Source organism: Phyllobates terribilis, unplaced genomic scaffold (genome assembly GCF_046119375.1).
Source record: "Phyllobates terribilis strain yellow unplaced genomic scaffold, ASM4611937v1 Scaffold_1__5_contigs__length_1240528914, whole genome shotgun sequence".
Classification (NCBI taxonomy): Eukaryota; Metazoa; Chordata; class Amphibia; order Anura; family Dendrobatidae; genus Phyllobates; species Phyllobates terribilis.
In genome coordinates, this window is record NW_027362761.1 from 865,157,198 (window position 1) to 865,173,000 (window position 15,803).

General features: G+C 48.5%; 1 protein-coding gene across 1 annotated transcript in view; it reads right to left on the bottom strand.

The window, feature by feature from the left end:
* Positions 1-15,803, bottom strand: part of LOC141153931 (uncharacterized) — a 64,851-nt gene that overhangs the window by 26,839 nt on the left and 22,209 nt on the right. Inside the window, exons 10-15 of the mRNA XM_073639228.1 lie at positions 11,412-11,541; positions 3,412-3,537; positions 3,161-3,304; positions 2,862-3,021; positions 2,623-2,776; positions 421-907 (exon numbers count right to left, since the gene is read on the bottom strand). Of these exons, the coding sequence (XP_073495329.1) occupies positions 421-907; positions 2,623-2,776; positions 2,862-3,021; positions 3,161-3,304; positions 3,412-3,537; positions 11,412-11,541 (1,201 nt within the window). The remainder of the gene's footprint in view (positions 1-420; positions 908-2,622; positions 2,777-2,861; positions 3,022-3,160; positions 3,305-3,411; positions 3,538-11,411; positions 11,542-15,803) is intronic.

Sequence of the window (15,803 nt, forward strand, 5' to 3'; positions counted from 1 at the left end):
ATAAATCATATACAGCAAGTTACATCTTCATCTTAGAGAAGAAAAAAAAAAACAGACATTTCAACCTTAATTTTCAGAAGAATCCAAATCCACTTTGCCTGAACGATGGTAGAGTCATACTAGTGGGAACGTTTCATAATGAGGATGACTGGACACAATTCATAGGTTTGCAATATAACAAAGTTCCATAGATTTTAGCAGTGGAAGTTTTCATCTGAAAGGAGCAGTTTGACACAAAAAAACAACAACGCTGGAGTGGTGTTTTAAAGCCAATGGCCCCATCCAGTGCAAACGTCTGAATGACATTTTTCAGGGCTTCAGACTTAAGCCTCGAAGGAGCCCCTGACCAGTGGATAAAACGTAGTGTGAACATACACTTAGGAGTTAAAACTCTTTACATGTAAAACCTGGGCTTCTTACATTTTCAGGACACGCACTTCCTTCCAAATCGGCTATCTTCTGTTCTAGCATTCGGATTTGTTCCCAGCACATATCATGAACATTGCTTGAAAGGACTTCTTCATCAGGATCTTGGCACACTGCATCTAAGGGGGCGCTGAGGGGAGAACCAGGTAATGATTCCAGCTCTGGTTCATCGTCAGTCTTCAGTGGCGTCAGCTTTTGGGGGACCTCCGGGTGGTCTCCGGGCACAGGACTTTGCTGGCCGTCCTCGGGCGGTGTTCCAGTCTGGTCTCTTACACACGTGTCTTCCAGCTGTAGGGTTTGGACATCTTTATCAGTGTTTGATTCGACTTCTTTTACATCTGAAGCCTCTTTCTCAAGAGATTCTCTTTTGCCAACTCCCTCCTCGGAATCTTTTGTCAGCTTCTTTAACTGGTTTTCTAACTCGGCAACTTTCTGCTCCATTTCTTTATATTTTTGCAGGGAAATGTCTTTTATCGGAGCACTGAATAAGGAAGATGTATGTATTAGATTGGAAAGCAATAGCAAATACTTCTGGATAATTTGTTATATTTAATATACAATTACATTAATACATATAATTTAGAGCTCTATAAAAGACAAAAGTATTGAGACACTCTTCTTACTCCAGCCCCAGCTATGGAGTCTGCCTTTACCAACGTGTGAAAGAAGGGGGTCATTCTAAAGAGCTCATATACTGGGAAAAGAAATATTAACCCCTTCAGAACATCCACCATACATGTACGACGCAAGTTGGAAGCGGGTGTATGGATCGGGCTCACCGGTCCCATACCCAGCAGATCATGGCTGTGTGTTACAGTCAGGACCTGCCTCTAACAATCGCGGGTCGCTGAAGGCTTGTCATGACAGATGGGGTTCTGCTGCAGACGCCCCCGTGCTTGTCATTAGGGAGCCCCTTTACAACCCAGCCTGTGGCAGGGCTTCAAAGAAGACCGTACTTCTTACTATATGCAGCGATGCTGTGACATTGCTGTACATAGCATAAGCAATCAGATGATAGCATCTTCAAGTCCCCTGACGGGAATAACAAGCACAGCAAAAAGTAAAAAATAAAAAAAAAGAAGAAGAATATATAAAAAGTTCAAATCCACCCCCTTTTGCCCCATTAAAAAGAGATAGATTTAGAGAATGTGTATGTGTCCGTGTCTCTATCTATACATACATGTACACACGTACGTGGTATTCCCGCGTTCAGAAAAGTCTGTTCCATCAAAATATTAAAACATAGATCAACCTGATCGGTAGACACAGTCGCTGCAATTCCACAAAAAAAAAAAAATGTAACAAGAAATCAAAACGGCGTCTCGTCCTGCAAAAAAATAAGCAGTCACACTGCTTCATCGACAGATGGAAAATGGCGACACAAAATAAAAAAATTCTCATCACCAAAGTAAAAAAAAAAAACTGGACACGTTTGGCATCCCCGTAATCATCCTGATGAGCAGAATCATATTGCGAGGTCACTTTGATCATAAAATGTACACCGTAAAAACAAAGTGATAATTGCCTCTTTTTCCCTACAATTTCTCCCCTCTTTACAGTACACTATGTGGTAAAATTAATGGAGTCATTCAATAGTACAACTTGTCCCACAAAAAAACAAGCCCTCGTATGTCCATGTAGGCAGAAAAATCAAACAGGGGAGTTATGGCCCTGGGGAAAAAAAAGGGGAGGAAAAAACTAACATGCAAAAATGGAAATTGGCCATGTCATAGAGGGGGTTAATTCAGCATGCCAACACATTTTGGGCAATTCTTTGCGTAAACAGCATAGGGAATGCTTTCAGTCCCAGCAGGACTGTGCCTGAATGTAGAAAGCAAGGTCCGTAAAGGAGGTTTAATGTGGAAGATACTGACCATCCTGTACAGAGCCCAGACCTCAGCTCCATCCAACAGCTTTGGTAGGAACTAGAACAGAGTCAATTCCTCTGATCCAACATCAGTGTCTGACCTCATAAATGCTCGTCAGGGTTTAATGGGTTCAAAATATCCTCAGACACTTTATTGTCCTTTATAATGCCTTTGCAAACGTGGCTACAGCTGCAAAGGGGGAACCAGCTCCATATTACTGGTCTCTATAGTAGAATTGATGACAAACCCTCCTGATGGTACAATGTGAAGGTGTCCCAATACTTCTGCCCATACGGTCTGTATATCTATCAAAAATAAATAATAAAACCTTGTGCTTTCTGATGAAAAATCTATCATTGAATAAGACAGAGCTGTTCTCTCCCTGTAAGTAACGTGGCTTCGAGAATTCCAATCTGCATCTATAGCAAGATCATCAAGTACTCTGCCCGTATCATCAAGTTCAGAAAACTCTGTGCAAATTGCTGGAGAGACCATGGAAAAAAACACCAATTATAAACATTATTCAGGCAGCAAGAAGTTCTGACTGCTTGATCACAAATCACTCACAATCATCAATCTCTGGGATGGCTGAAAACTCTGAAACCTTTTGTCTCTTGGCAATGTTCGCAGTTAATTTCGAGCCAATGTCAAAGTGTGAGATCCCAGCAGAGTGCAAGCTGCCCTGAAGTTTTCCAGGAGCCCATGTGACTCTCCTCCTTTTCTTACACTTTAAGATATTAAGGGAAAGAAATTGTGTAGTGTTATAGGTCAAACGGAAGAAGTGGAAAGAGATCAAGGAAATAAATCTTGAAATCATACGATTGCGAGAAAAAAATAAATACAAATATTTTAATAAAAAGGTTTACCCTTTGGTCTTCATGTTGTGTAGACGCAACCATCATGTTTCCCAAATTACATATCCGGTCCTCTTTTTCCTTTTGAAGCTCTTTGATTTCTGATAGCAATTGGTTGTATTCTTCCATAGCGTGTGTTTTTATATCAGTTGAAGCCTGTGTAAGAGGGAATGGTGTATATGATAACTGTAAATGCATACAGCCCATACTAAACACTACGCCATCCAGAAAGCACTGGGGTAGCAGGTCGATAAAACGCTTACTTCCAACTCTTCTAGCTGTTTCTTCAGGTCCAGGATTTCCTTTCTGTATCTTTTAAGCAGAGCATGGTCATCCAGTACTTCATTAACATGAGGAGTATTTTTCACATGCTTAGCTGTACTTGCAAACTGAAAAAAAATATCTAAATTATATAATTTCATACAATGACAACAAAAATTAAGTCAATTTGGTCACAAGGCCATGTCCACACAATTGCGCATCCTTTTCAGTCATTCAGGGTCTGCACTAGAAACAATGAGCGGGAGGATTCCTCCCCGATGTCAGTGAGGAGGGCTGCTGCACAACGGTAGAAACCACCAATCCATCAGCACACATTTCAAAGGCATCCATGTATAACAGACCCTTAGACGTCCAATACCTCAATTATGCAAGTGGTGGTAAAATGGCTGCAGCAGATTAAATATAAAACGGGGAATTGCACCCTTTGTCAATTGTCCCCAGATTTGACAAGTCATACAGCAGTCAGAAGAAATTTTAATCAGAACATAGTCAGCAGTATAAGCCCCTTCCCGCCACTGCCAAGTTAATTTTTATTTCCTCCTTCCCGCAGAGTCCATGAACATACCCATGAGTGTGAAAACAAAAACACAACTACAGGAGTAGCCATAAGCCATCAAGTAGCGTAAAAACAATATTTATTGGAATATATTAAAAATAGCACATAACATGTATCTATAATAAGTCTAAGGAGACAAGGAACATGAAGGTGGGCTAGTAATATGCAGTATCACCCATGGGAACAATATTCATTATATAGATTTTAAGTGAAGACTTGTTGAAAGATACAATATGCAGAGTCTAAGGGAATAGTCCAAATTGCAAACTTCAGATGCATCAAAAAGATGGATTTTGGTAAGACCTTACCTGTAAGGTCCGGGCGAAGAGGCAGTGGAAACGGAGGCGCCGCCAGAAGAGACACCAGCGTTGAATACCAAGCCCTCCGCGGCCAATCCGGCGCCACCAAAATAGTCGGAATACGCTGTAGTTTGATCCGCCGAATCACCAGTGGAAGTAAGGATACCGGCGGAAACACGTAGATCAGCACGAACTGGTCCCACGGGGCCACTAGAGCATCTACCGCCACAGCTTCCGGGTCCCTGTATCTGGACATGAACGTCGGAATCCTGGCATTCAGCCTGGATGCCATCAAGTCCACTTGGGGAGTCCCCCAACGGGAGCACAGCAGTGCAAAAACTTCCGGATGAAGACCCCATTCCCCGGGATCCACCTACTCGAGACTGAGGAAGTCCGCCGTGATATTCAGCACTCCTGGGATGTGAATAGCGGATATGGCTGGAACCCTGGAACTCCTCGTCCCTCCCTGATGGTTGATATATGCGACCGCTGTCGCATTGTCCGTCTGAATCCGGACCGGCAGACCGCTCTAAGGAACCGTCCAATTTCGGAGGCAGAGAAATATCGCTCTCAACTCCAAGATGTTGATTGGCAGAGACGACTCCTCTGACGACCAGACCCCCTGAACCCAGAGATCGTTCCAAACCCCCCCCCAGCCAGTCTCCAAGAACAGGATTGACTGCGACGGCTCCAATGACGACTTCTTCAAATTGACCAGCCACCCGAAGTCCTCCAGGTGCTGAAGGGAGAGATCGCGAGCTATCACCGCCTCCTCCGCTGTGGGTGACACAATTAACAGGTCGTCCAGGTAGGGGAGAATCGTAACTCCTTGTTTTCGAAGGAGCGCCATGAGCGGCTTCAGAATCTTTGTAAAAACCCTGGGCGCCGAGGCCACCCCGAACGGTAGGGCCACAAACTGGTAATGGGCCTGACCTATGGCGAACCGCAGGAAGCGCTGGTGAGCCCTGCCGATAGGGACATGCAAATAGGCGTCGCGGATGTCGATCGACACCAAACAATCATGCTGCGACAGGACCGCCATGACGGAGCGAAGAGACTCCATACGGAATTTCCGGGTCCGGACATGCAAATTCAATTCTTTGAGGTCCAGAATGGGGCGAAACTTATCCTCCTTTTTGGGAACCACAAAAAAGTTGGAGTAAAACCCCCTTCCCTTGTCCTCCGGCGGAACCGGAATCACCACACCCTGCTGCAGAAGAGAGTCGACCTCCCGCAGCAGCTAGCCTGGGCTCAGACGGGATGCGCGACTGACGAAACCTGTCCGGGGGTCGAGAATGAAACCCTATGAAATAACCTTCCGACATAACCCGCGTCACCCAGGCGTCAGATACGCGTGACGCCCAAATCGACCTGAATTGTAGCAGACGACCTCCCACCCGAGAGCCCTCGAGAGGGTTCCTGGCGTCAGTCCGCCTTAGCAGGCTTTTTGTCAACCTCCCGCTTGTCCTGACGGAAATGTTGTTTCCAGGGAGTACGGGATTTCTGGGAGGTCTTTTTTCTGGAAGATGAGGGACGATCCGATCTCCAAGAAGGCTGACCGAACCAACCCCCTGGGCCGAAAGGACCGAAGACCACTACCGGCGTAGAAACCGCTGCCTTTCGCTGCGGCAAAGCCGTATCTTTGGCCTTGGCGTTAGCAATCAGCTCCGTGAGGTCCGAACCAAACAGCTGACCGCCCTTGTACGCCAGACTCAGCAAACCTTGTTTGGATACTGCGTCTCCGGTCCACTGTTTAAGCCACAGTGCTCTCCTGACTGTGACGGCCGAGGATTGAGCCCTGGACATCACCGAAGTAGTATCCAGCACTGCGTCCCTGCCATATCGGGCCGCCTCTTCCAACAGCTGGAAGAGTCTTTCAACCTCAGACAGCAGAGTCCCATCTTGCCATGCTGTCTGCAGCTGATCCAACCACCGCAGCGAAGCCTCACCAGCCCACATGGCCGCTCGGAATCCGTGACCCGCGGCCTCGTAGATGGACTTTGCCGCTAACTCCGTCCTTCTGTCCAGCGGGTCCTGAAGACTCGCCTTACCTTTAACAGGAAGCAAAGAGGATTTGCTCAGCTGAGACAATGGCACATCCACTTCAGGAGAGGGGACCCAATTAGTGATCGTTTCCGTGGAACAAGGATACAGGGCATCAAAAAACCGCAACCCTTGGAAACATTTATAAGGACACAGGCGTTCCTTCTCCAACACCTTAAGTTCCTTGTGCACCGGCAGCGTCGAGCGAGCCATACGAAACTCATGATACAGCCGGGCCGATTTGCCAGGGTGCCCCGTCACCTCTTCAGACAGTTGTAACGCTTCCCGCATAGCTTCAACAAAAGCGTCCACGCGGCCCGAAAGCGAAGCAGAGCGGCCCCGCCGATTCTCTTCATCAGAATCGGAGATCTCACCAGAAGAGTGTGTCGGCGATTCTGAAGCCTCAGACGCACTGCGCGGAGGAGACGGCGCCGCCACAGGCCTGTGACGCTTCTTGCTTCTAGACGTCGGTTGGGACTTAGCAGAGACCCAATGACCCAGAAGGTCAGACAGACTGTCAATGGAGCGAGTGAGAGCCTCCACCTTAACATCACTGAGACCCCCAACTAGCGTCGAACCTGACGCCGTTGAAGACCCCGGCGTATCAGATACGCGTGACCGATCCTGAAGCGGACCGGAAGAGAGGTCCGCGCCCCCTGGTCCCTGATCCGACATGCCCCCACACAGTTGCGAGCGTCGCGGATGAGGAGGTAAAAACCTTACAATGGGTACAGTAACCAAGGATGTGTGAATTCCACTACCACAGCCTGTTCTTGCACAAAAAAAATCACCCGGCACTGAAGGGTTAAAGCTCCTCCTTAGAAGGAGAAAGGTTAACTTTTGCTCTGCAGGCTGCAGGGGTAGCTTAACAGACTAGAGAGAAGCACCCTCTGATCCCAGAAGGGTGAACCTCCAGAGAGGGTTAACAGCCTGATGGGCCAGACCCCGTTCAGAAGGGGTTAATGCTACTGATAAGCACTACCCTTTTTGTGAGGTGTGCGTCAGAGCCATCTCAGCAGGGAAGTAGCAGCGCCGTATACAGCACACCCTGTCAGCCTAGGACATAAGGAAAGTGCTCTGCGCTGTAATACCCAAGAAGGAACTTTCTGCCTAAAAGGCAGGAGAGACTCACCAGTTGGCGTAGAGACTGCTCTTCTCGGTGTGCTGAGAGCGGGGAGCAGGGAGTAGGAGACGCTGCACAAGGATGGACGCTGGCCGGAAGAAGAAAGGGCTGGGACATCTCCAGCGCGCGCTTTCCAGGCACTTCCTGTCACGAGCTAAGACCGACAGCAGAGAGACGCTAAGCCACGCCCCCCGCTGAGCTACGAACGGAGCGCGCGAATCCTCCGTCCCTGCACCCCTGCCAGCCGAGGATCAAACACTGCATGCAGAGGAGAAATCCCTGCAAGCCAGAAAAAAACAGCAGTCACCACAAAACACATATACAGTGACAGCGGCTGCCGCAGCAGCCGCTGAAAGCACTCAATAAGAGCACTTACCCAGCTGAGCGCCACAGGGACCCCCAGGGATGTGTGGCACCGTGGCCCTTGCTCCCCCCCACGGCGGAGCGCGCAGGGACCCCACACGAGCGGTGTGCGTCTCCGCCAGGGAGCGCCCTGTATCCCCCGGGGCCAGCAGGGCTGAGACCCCCTGAGACCTCTAGACCACGGGGGGTCCAGGTCTCCGGAATAAAAATAAGAAAATCTTCTGAAGAGTTGCGAAGGCAGCGACTATCCTCTGCGACCTCAAATTTCAGACTGAGGAACATGGAAGTAGGAGGAGCATAAGCTGGAGGGGCCGGTCGTCACTTTTTATAAATCTGAGGTGAACTATCCTGTGGGGCTCCGCCTACCCACTAGTAATGGATCTGTGTCTCCCTTCCTTCCCTTCTGCTGCTGAAAGTACCCATAGTTATGCACATCAAAAATATAATAATCAAATGCACAATGCATTGTTTACCCACGGTGTGTAAAAGGTAGAGACCCTCCATGCTGCCCAGACTGCGTTTTGCCTTATTAGCAAACCACTAAATCTGTGTTCATAGGAGTACTCCACTCCTTTTTCCTATTTTTCTTATACATATTGCGATTCCAAACTTGTTTAGTTCTTTATTTCAATTTTTTTTTTTTTTTTTTTTAAGATATTCGTGTGTCTCCATTTCCCCCACTCAAATACCACAGTGATCAAAGCTTCCTTTGGTTGCTTCTGTTACAGGCAGCTGCCTGCTGTATAATACGTACAGCATCTGTCAGGTGTGATGCAGGCTCCGCTTCCAGGCCAGCGCCATACACTCACCCCCAATATAGGACAATAGTTATTGAACCCGTTCTATGCCCGGGTGGCAAGCATTTTTATTGGTATACGCTTCCCCCATCCTGCTATGTGCTGCCCCCATCCTGTTTTGTACTACCCCCATCCGGAGGAGTGTGGCGCGTGCCCACACCGCGCTGTCCGGCGCCATTTTGTTGACGACACACCGCAAACGTGTCTTCACTAAAATGGCTCCGGATAGTGCACTATGCGCATGCGCCGATTCCGACGCTGCACTCCCTCCCCCCCGGCCTGAACAGAGGCCCTGTGGCAACACTCCTCCCGGTCAGGTATGCACTTATGGCGTCGGAGATCCCAGTATGCGTTCAGTGCCTACGCATACCGCGATCTCCAGCGCCATATACTCCTCTTACCTCTAATGGCTGGATGCGTTCTTCTGTCTGGAGCCAGAATGCACAGGCACATCGCGCTTGCACAGTCTATAAAGGCTTCGGACAGATGGACACATCCCTAGTTATATTATAGATGTCCCCTGATCTCCATCCTGGTATGCATGGCTCCCCCTGATCTCCATCCTGGTATGCATCATCCCCCCGATCTCCATCCTGGTATGCATGGCACCCCTCATCCGCATCATGCTTCTCACACACACACACAAAAAAAAAATAAACAATTACACTCACCTTTCTTCCTTGTACTTCCGCGCTGTGTCCTGTTCTGCCGGAATAGTCCTCCGGAGGCCGGGGGAGGAGTGTGGCGCCAGAGTACGCACATGCCCATACCGCGCTGTCCGGCGTCATTTTTTTGAAGACAAACGCGCTATGCGCATGCGCCGATTCCGACGCCGCGCTCCTTCCCAGGCCTCCGGCCCGAACAGAGGCGCCGCGGCAACATTCCTTCAGGTCAGGTATGTACTTATGGCGCCGGAGCGCACGGTATGCATTCAGTGTCTACGCATACCGCGATCTCCAGCGCCATACACTGCTCTTACCTGTAACGGCTGGATGTGTTCTTTTGTCTGGAGCCAGACTGCGCAGGAGCATCAAGCTTGTGTAGTCTATAGAGGCATCGGACAGAGGGACGCATCCATGGTTATATTATAGATACTTTGGGAAGGAGTTAATGAGAGTAGAACAAAAAAATATATATATACCGTACAGACACAAGGTTTGGACACACCTTCTCATTCAAAGATTTTTCTGCATTTTCATGACTTTGAAAATTGTACATTCACACTGAAGGCATCAAAACTATGAATTAACACATGTGGAATTATATACTTAACAAAAAAGTGTGAAACAACTGAAAATATGTCTTATATTCTAGGTTCTTCAAAGTAGCCACCTTTTGCATTGATGACTGCTTTGCACACTCTTGGCATTCTCTTGATGAGCTTCAAGAGGTAGTCACCTGAAATAGTTTTCACTTCACAGGTGTGCCCTGTCAGGTTTAATAAGTGGGATTTCTTGCCTTATAAATGGGGTTGGGACCATCAGTTGTGTTGTGCAGAAGTCAGGTGGATACACAGCTGATAGTCCTACTGAATAGACTGTTAGAATTTGTATTATGGCAAGAAAAAAGCAGCTAAGTAAAGAAAAATGAGTGACCATCATTCCTTTAAGAAATGAAGGTCAGTCAGTCCAAAAAATTGGGCAAACTTTGAAAGTGTCCCCAAGTGCAGTTGCAAAAACCATCAAGCGCTACAAAGAAACTGGCTCACATGAGGATCGCCCCAGGAAAGGAAGACCAAGAGTCACCTCTGCTTCTGAGGATAAGTTTATCCGAGTCACCAGCCTCAAAAATCACAGGTTAACAGCAGCTCGGAGTAGAGACCAGGTCAATCCCACACAGAGTTCTAGCAGCAGACACATCTCTACAACAACTGTTAAGAGGAGACTTTGTGCAGCAGGCCTTCATGGTAATATAGCTGCTAGGAAACCACTGCTAAGGACAGGCAACAAGCAGAAGAGAATTGTTTGGGCTAAAGAACACAAGGAATGGACATTAGACCAGTGGAAATCTGTGCTTTGGTCTGATGAGTCCAAATTTGAGACCTTTGGTTCCAACCACCGTGTCTTTGTGCGACGCAGAAAAGGTGAACGGATGGACTCTACATGCCTAGTTCCCACCGTGACGCATGGAGGAGAAGATGTGATGGTGTAGGGGTGATTTGCTGGTGACACTGTTGGGGATTCATTCAAAACTGAAGGCATACTGAACCAGCATGGCTACCACAGCATCTTTCAGCAGCATGCTATTCCATCCGGATTGCGTTTAGTTGGACCATCATTTATTTTTCAAACAGGACAATGACCCCAAACACACCTCCAGGCTGTGTAAGGGCTATTTGACCAAGAAGGATAGTGATGGGTAGCTACGCCAGATGACCTGGCCTCCACAGTCACCAGACCTGAACCCAATCAAGATGGTTTGGGGTGAGCTGGACCGCAGAGTGAAGGCAAAACGGCCAACAAGTGCTAAGCATCTCTGGGAACGCCTTCAAGATTGTTGGAAGACCATTTCCGGTGACTACCACTTGAAGTTCATCAAGAGAATGCCAAGAGTGTGCAAAGCAGTCATCAAAGCAAAAGCTGGTTACTTTGAAGAACCTAGAATATAAGACATATTTTCAGCTGTTTCACACTTTTTTGTTAAATATATAATTCCACATGTGTTAATTCAAAGTTTTGATGCCTTCAGTGTGAATGTACAATTTTCATAGTCATGAAAATACAGAAAAATCTTTAAATGAGAAGGTGTGTCCAAACTTTTGGTCAGCAATGTATATATAGAAGAAATTACTATCACTTACCTGCAAAGTACTCAGGGTCTCATCCAAAGAAATGGGTGTGATGGTACAAATGATTACAGTCTTTGTATTTCCACCTAATGAATTCTGAAGTATTCTTGTTAGCTTGCTGTCTCTATAATTAATGAATTCACTGTTGGCAAAAGAAAAATATTTTTTTTTTTATGTAACTAATGAATCACAAAATCCGAAAAAACAAACAAAAAAAACAACCCAAAAAAGGAGATTTTTGTGTACTCACCGTAAAAAATCTCTCTCTTAGCCTCTAATTGGGGGACACAGGACCATGGGTGTTATGCTGCTGTCCACTAGGAGGCGACACTATGCTTAATCTGAAAAAGATTAACGGTGGCTCCTCCTCTGCAGTATACACCCCTGGACGGCGTCAGCCATCTTCAGTTTTGTGCAAAAGCAGTAGGAGGAACGTAACATGGATAACATAACCATGCCTATAAGAAGGCAACTATGTACGAGCTCAAGAAAAAACACCAATATGAGAACTCAACGTAACAACGGCCCGAGACGGGCAACAGGGTGGGAGCTGTGTCCCCCAATTAAAGGCTAAAAGAAAGAGATTTTACGGCGAGTACACAAAAATCTCCTTTACTATGTCGCCTCATTGGGGGACAAAGGACCATGGGAAGCAATGGACGAATATTGTGTAGACAGGCCCCTATAATTGGGGTACTGCCGCCTGCAGGATACATCTACCCAGGCTCGCATCTGCCGAGGATTGGGTATGAACCCTGTAGTGCTTGGTAAACGTGTGTAGGCTAGTCCAGGTGGCTGCCTTACACACTTGTTGCGCCGAATAGCCCAGGAGGCCCCTACCACACATGTAGAGTGTGCCATAATACCTGCTGGAAGAGGTGAATTTTTGAGGCGGTAGGCCTCTTGTATGGTGGAATTGATCCACCTGGCAAGGGTAGCTTTGGAAGCTGGTAGACCCTTGCGGCCGCCTTCCAGAAGAAGGAAAAGAGAATAAGACTTCCGGAAGGGCGCAGTCCTAGACACAGATACGTAATGCCCTGACAAGGTGAAGCGTATGCAGAGCCTTTTCCACTCTATGAACCGGGGCCAGACAGAGGGATGGCAGTGAAATTTGAAAAAGCACAGAGAGAGCTGACATCTGGCTCTTAAGAGAGCCCAGAGACAGTTTGGCCTCCAGACCCGATTGGAGAAACCCAAGTACCCAAGGGAATGGGGTCTGGTCACGAGAATAGCACCAGGTAAAGAAAGCTTTCCAGGTACGGTAATAAATATTTGCAGACTGTGGCTTTCGTGCTCTGATCATGGTTGCGATGACATCAGGCGAGAACCCTGACTGGGTTAAAACCCAGGTCTCAATGGCCATGCCGTCAAATTGAGGGCCCCTGAGTTCTGGTGGTAGAACGGGCCTTGTGACAGAAGATCCGGGCGGTCAGGGAGACGCCAGGGGACGTCTGCTGTAAGCTGCACGATGTGGGCGTACCACGTACGTCTGGGCCAGTCTGGTGCGATGAGGATGGTTGGAACTCCCTCTTGCTTGATCTTTCTCACCACTCTGGATATGAGGTGAAGAGGTGGAAAGATGTACAGGAGCAGGAACTGAGTCCAGTTCTGAACCAATGCGTCCGCTCTCAGCGAAAGGGGGGCCTTTGTTCTGGGAATGAACTTGGAGACTTTGGCATTGAAGTGAGATGCCATTAGGGCCACGTACGGAGTCCCCCAGCGACGGCAGATCTGGTGAAAAACTTCGGGATGGAGAGACCACTCTCCCGAGTCCATTCCTTGCCGGCTGAGGAAGTCTGCTTCCCAGTTGTTCACACCCGGAATGTGGACCGCAGAGAGAACCGAACCTGTGTCTTCCGCCCAGTGGAGAATGTGTGTCACTTCTCGCATCGCCTGGGCACTGCGGGTCCCCCCTTGGTGATTTACATATGCCACAGTCGTGGCATTGTCCGAATGTACTCTGATGTGAGAGGCTGCCAGTAAGTGATGGAAGGCTCTCAACGCCAGGAGAATGGCACGAATTTCCAAGATGTTGATGGGCATGGTCGCTTCTGTTGGGGACCACTTGCCCTGTGCTCCGTGGTGTAGGGGTACAGCACCCCAACCCGTCAGGCTCGCGTCGGTGGTCAGAACTTTCCATTGACCCGTGAGAAAGGATTTCCCCTTTGTTAGTGAGGTTGGCTTGAGCCACCAGTGCAGGGACCTCCTGGTTGACGAAGTCAATTGAAACTCCCTGTCGAGAGAAAAAGGATTCCTGTCCCATGACTTGAAGATGGCTAGTTGGAGAGGTCTGAGGTGAAGCTGGGCAAAAGGGACCGCTTCTATTGCCGCCACCATCCTGCCAAGGACTCATGGCAAACCGGAGAGACCTAGGGGGTTTGAGTAGTAGGGTGCGGACTCCTATACGGAGAGGCAGTGCTTTGTCCTTGGGAAGGAGTACTAGACCCTTGAGGGTGTTGAATAACATTCCCAAGTAGGTCAGAGACTGACTCGGGGTTGGTGATGACTTTTTTAAGTTGACTAACCAGCCCAAACGACTCATGGTGACTGCCATGACTTTGGTAAACACTCTAGGAGCCGTGACGAGTCCGAACAGGAGAGCCACGAATTGGTAGTGTTCCAGGTCGATTGCGAACCTGAGAAATCTCTGATGAGCTGGCACAATTGGTATATGTAGGTATGCGTCTTGAATGTCTATGGAGGCGAGGAATTCTCCCTTCTCCATGGACGCATTGATGGACCGAAGGGACTCCATGTGAAAATGACGTACCTGTACATATTTGTTGAGCTGTTTTAGGTCCAATATGGGCAGTAGGCTGCCTCCTTTTGTGGGGACTACGAATAAATTGGAGTAGAACCTTTGGAAGCGCTCGGCCGTGTGGACCGATACTAGGACTCCTGCTTGAAGAAGCGAAGAGACCGCGTGGTGGTAGGCAAGAGCCTTGGCTGGCGGTTTTGCGGGAACAGACAGAAAGAATCTTGTATCCTGAAGACACTAATTCCCTGACCCAACTGTCCTCTGTAATAGGCAGCCAAACTTGGTGAAAGAGCAAAAGACGGCCGCCTACAGGTGGGGTGGCTTCCGGAGTTCGCGAGTCATGATGAGGAGGAAATGCGAGATTTTCCTCCTTTAAATTTTGACTGGCCTGCCCTTGATTGCCGGGTGTTGTCCGACTTTTGCGTCGACCTCGAGTTGTCCCTGCGTGGAGCACGGTTGTTATTCTGTGCTGGTCGCAAGACGGACCAGCCGTAAGAGTTCCGAAAGGATCGGAATCGTGCTTGATTGCGCTTTTTGTAACTGTGTTTGGGCTTCAGTTGGGGCATTTGATATCATTGTGTCCAACTGTTCACCGAAAAGCCGACCACTGAGGTATGGGAGGTGTGTGAGGGACTTCTTTGAAGATGCATCTGCTTTCCATTCCCGCAGCCAGAGGATACGCCGAATTGTGATGGCGTTTGAGAATATCCCGGGTGCACCCCTTGCAGAGTCCAGAGCTGCATGGAGCATGTAATCTGCCACAACTGCTATTTGGGCCGCTTGGTCCGACAGTTCAGGGGTAGATGCTTGTAGGCCAGTTTGTAAATTTTGGGCCCAGGCCAAAATTGTCTTGGCAGCCCAAACGGAGGCCTCGAAATTTGAACGAGCCATGCGTTCCACCTGCCGGTCTGCTGTGTACCTGAGGGTTGAGCTATCTGGCAGTGAAAGGAGTGTCTGTGCTGCTAGTCTGGAGACTGTGGGATCCACTTCAGGTGGATCTGTCCACTGTTTGGTGACCTCCTGTGGAAAGGGGTACCGCGCCTCCAGATATTTGCGATTAGTAAACTTTTTCTCAGGTTGTGAGAACTGCTTTTTAAGGATCGCATTAAACTCTGGGTGGTCAAAGAAGACCTTAGGCGGTTTCAGGACTCCTTCAAAGGAAACCTTATGTCCTGGTGTCTCCAGGGGTGGATCGGAGATGTCCAGCACCCGATGGATGGATGAGATAAGATCATCAATTAGCACTGTATTGCCAGGGGGAATAGGGATTAAGGACCCTTCGGTTTCCTTGTCTGAGTCGGAATCACAGATGTCTTCCAAATCCTTTGCATCACTAAGGCGTCTCCTGCTGGGAGAACCGGCGCGGAGGCCTTCTCTGGTCAGGGATGGCTGTTGGGATCTACATGGTCTGTCTCTGTCAGGGGACGGTCTAGATGAGCTGGGAGTACGGTGTCTCTCACTGGAAGGGGACGACCGTGTGGTATGGGATGACGCAGATGAACGTGACCTGTGGGTCGGCTTGCATCCTGATCTAGACGTGGATGTGCCCGTGCCATCATGTCCCCGAGTGGAACTCTCCCTTTGCTGAGTAGTGTTCATAGCCGAGGCATGACTCTGCAGAGCCTGAAGCAATGTGGATGTGAGGT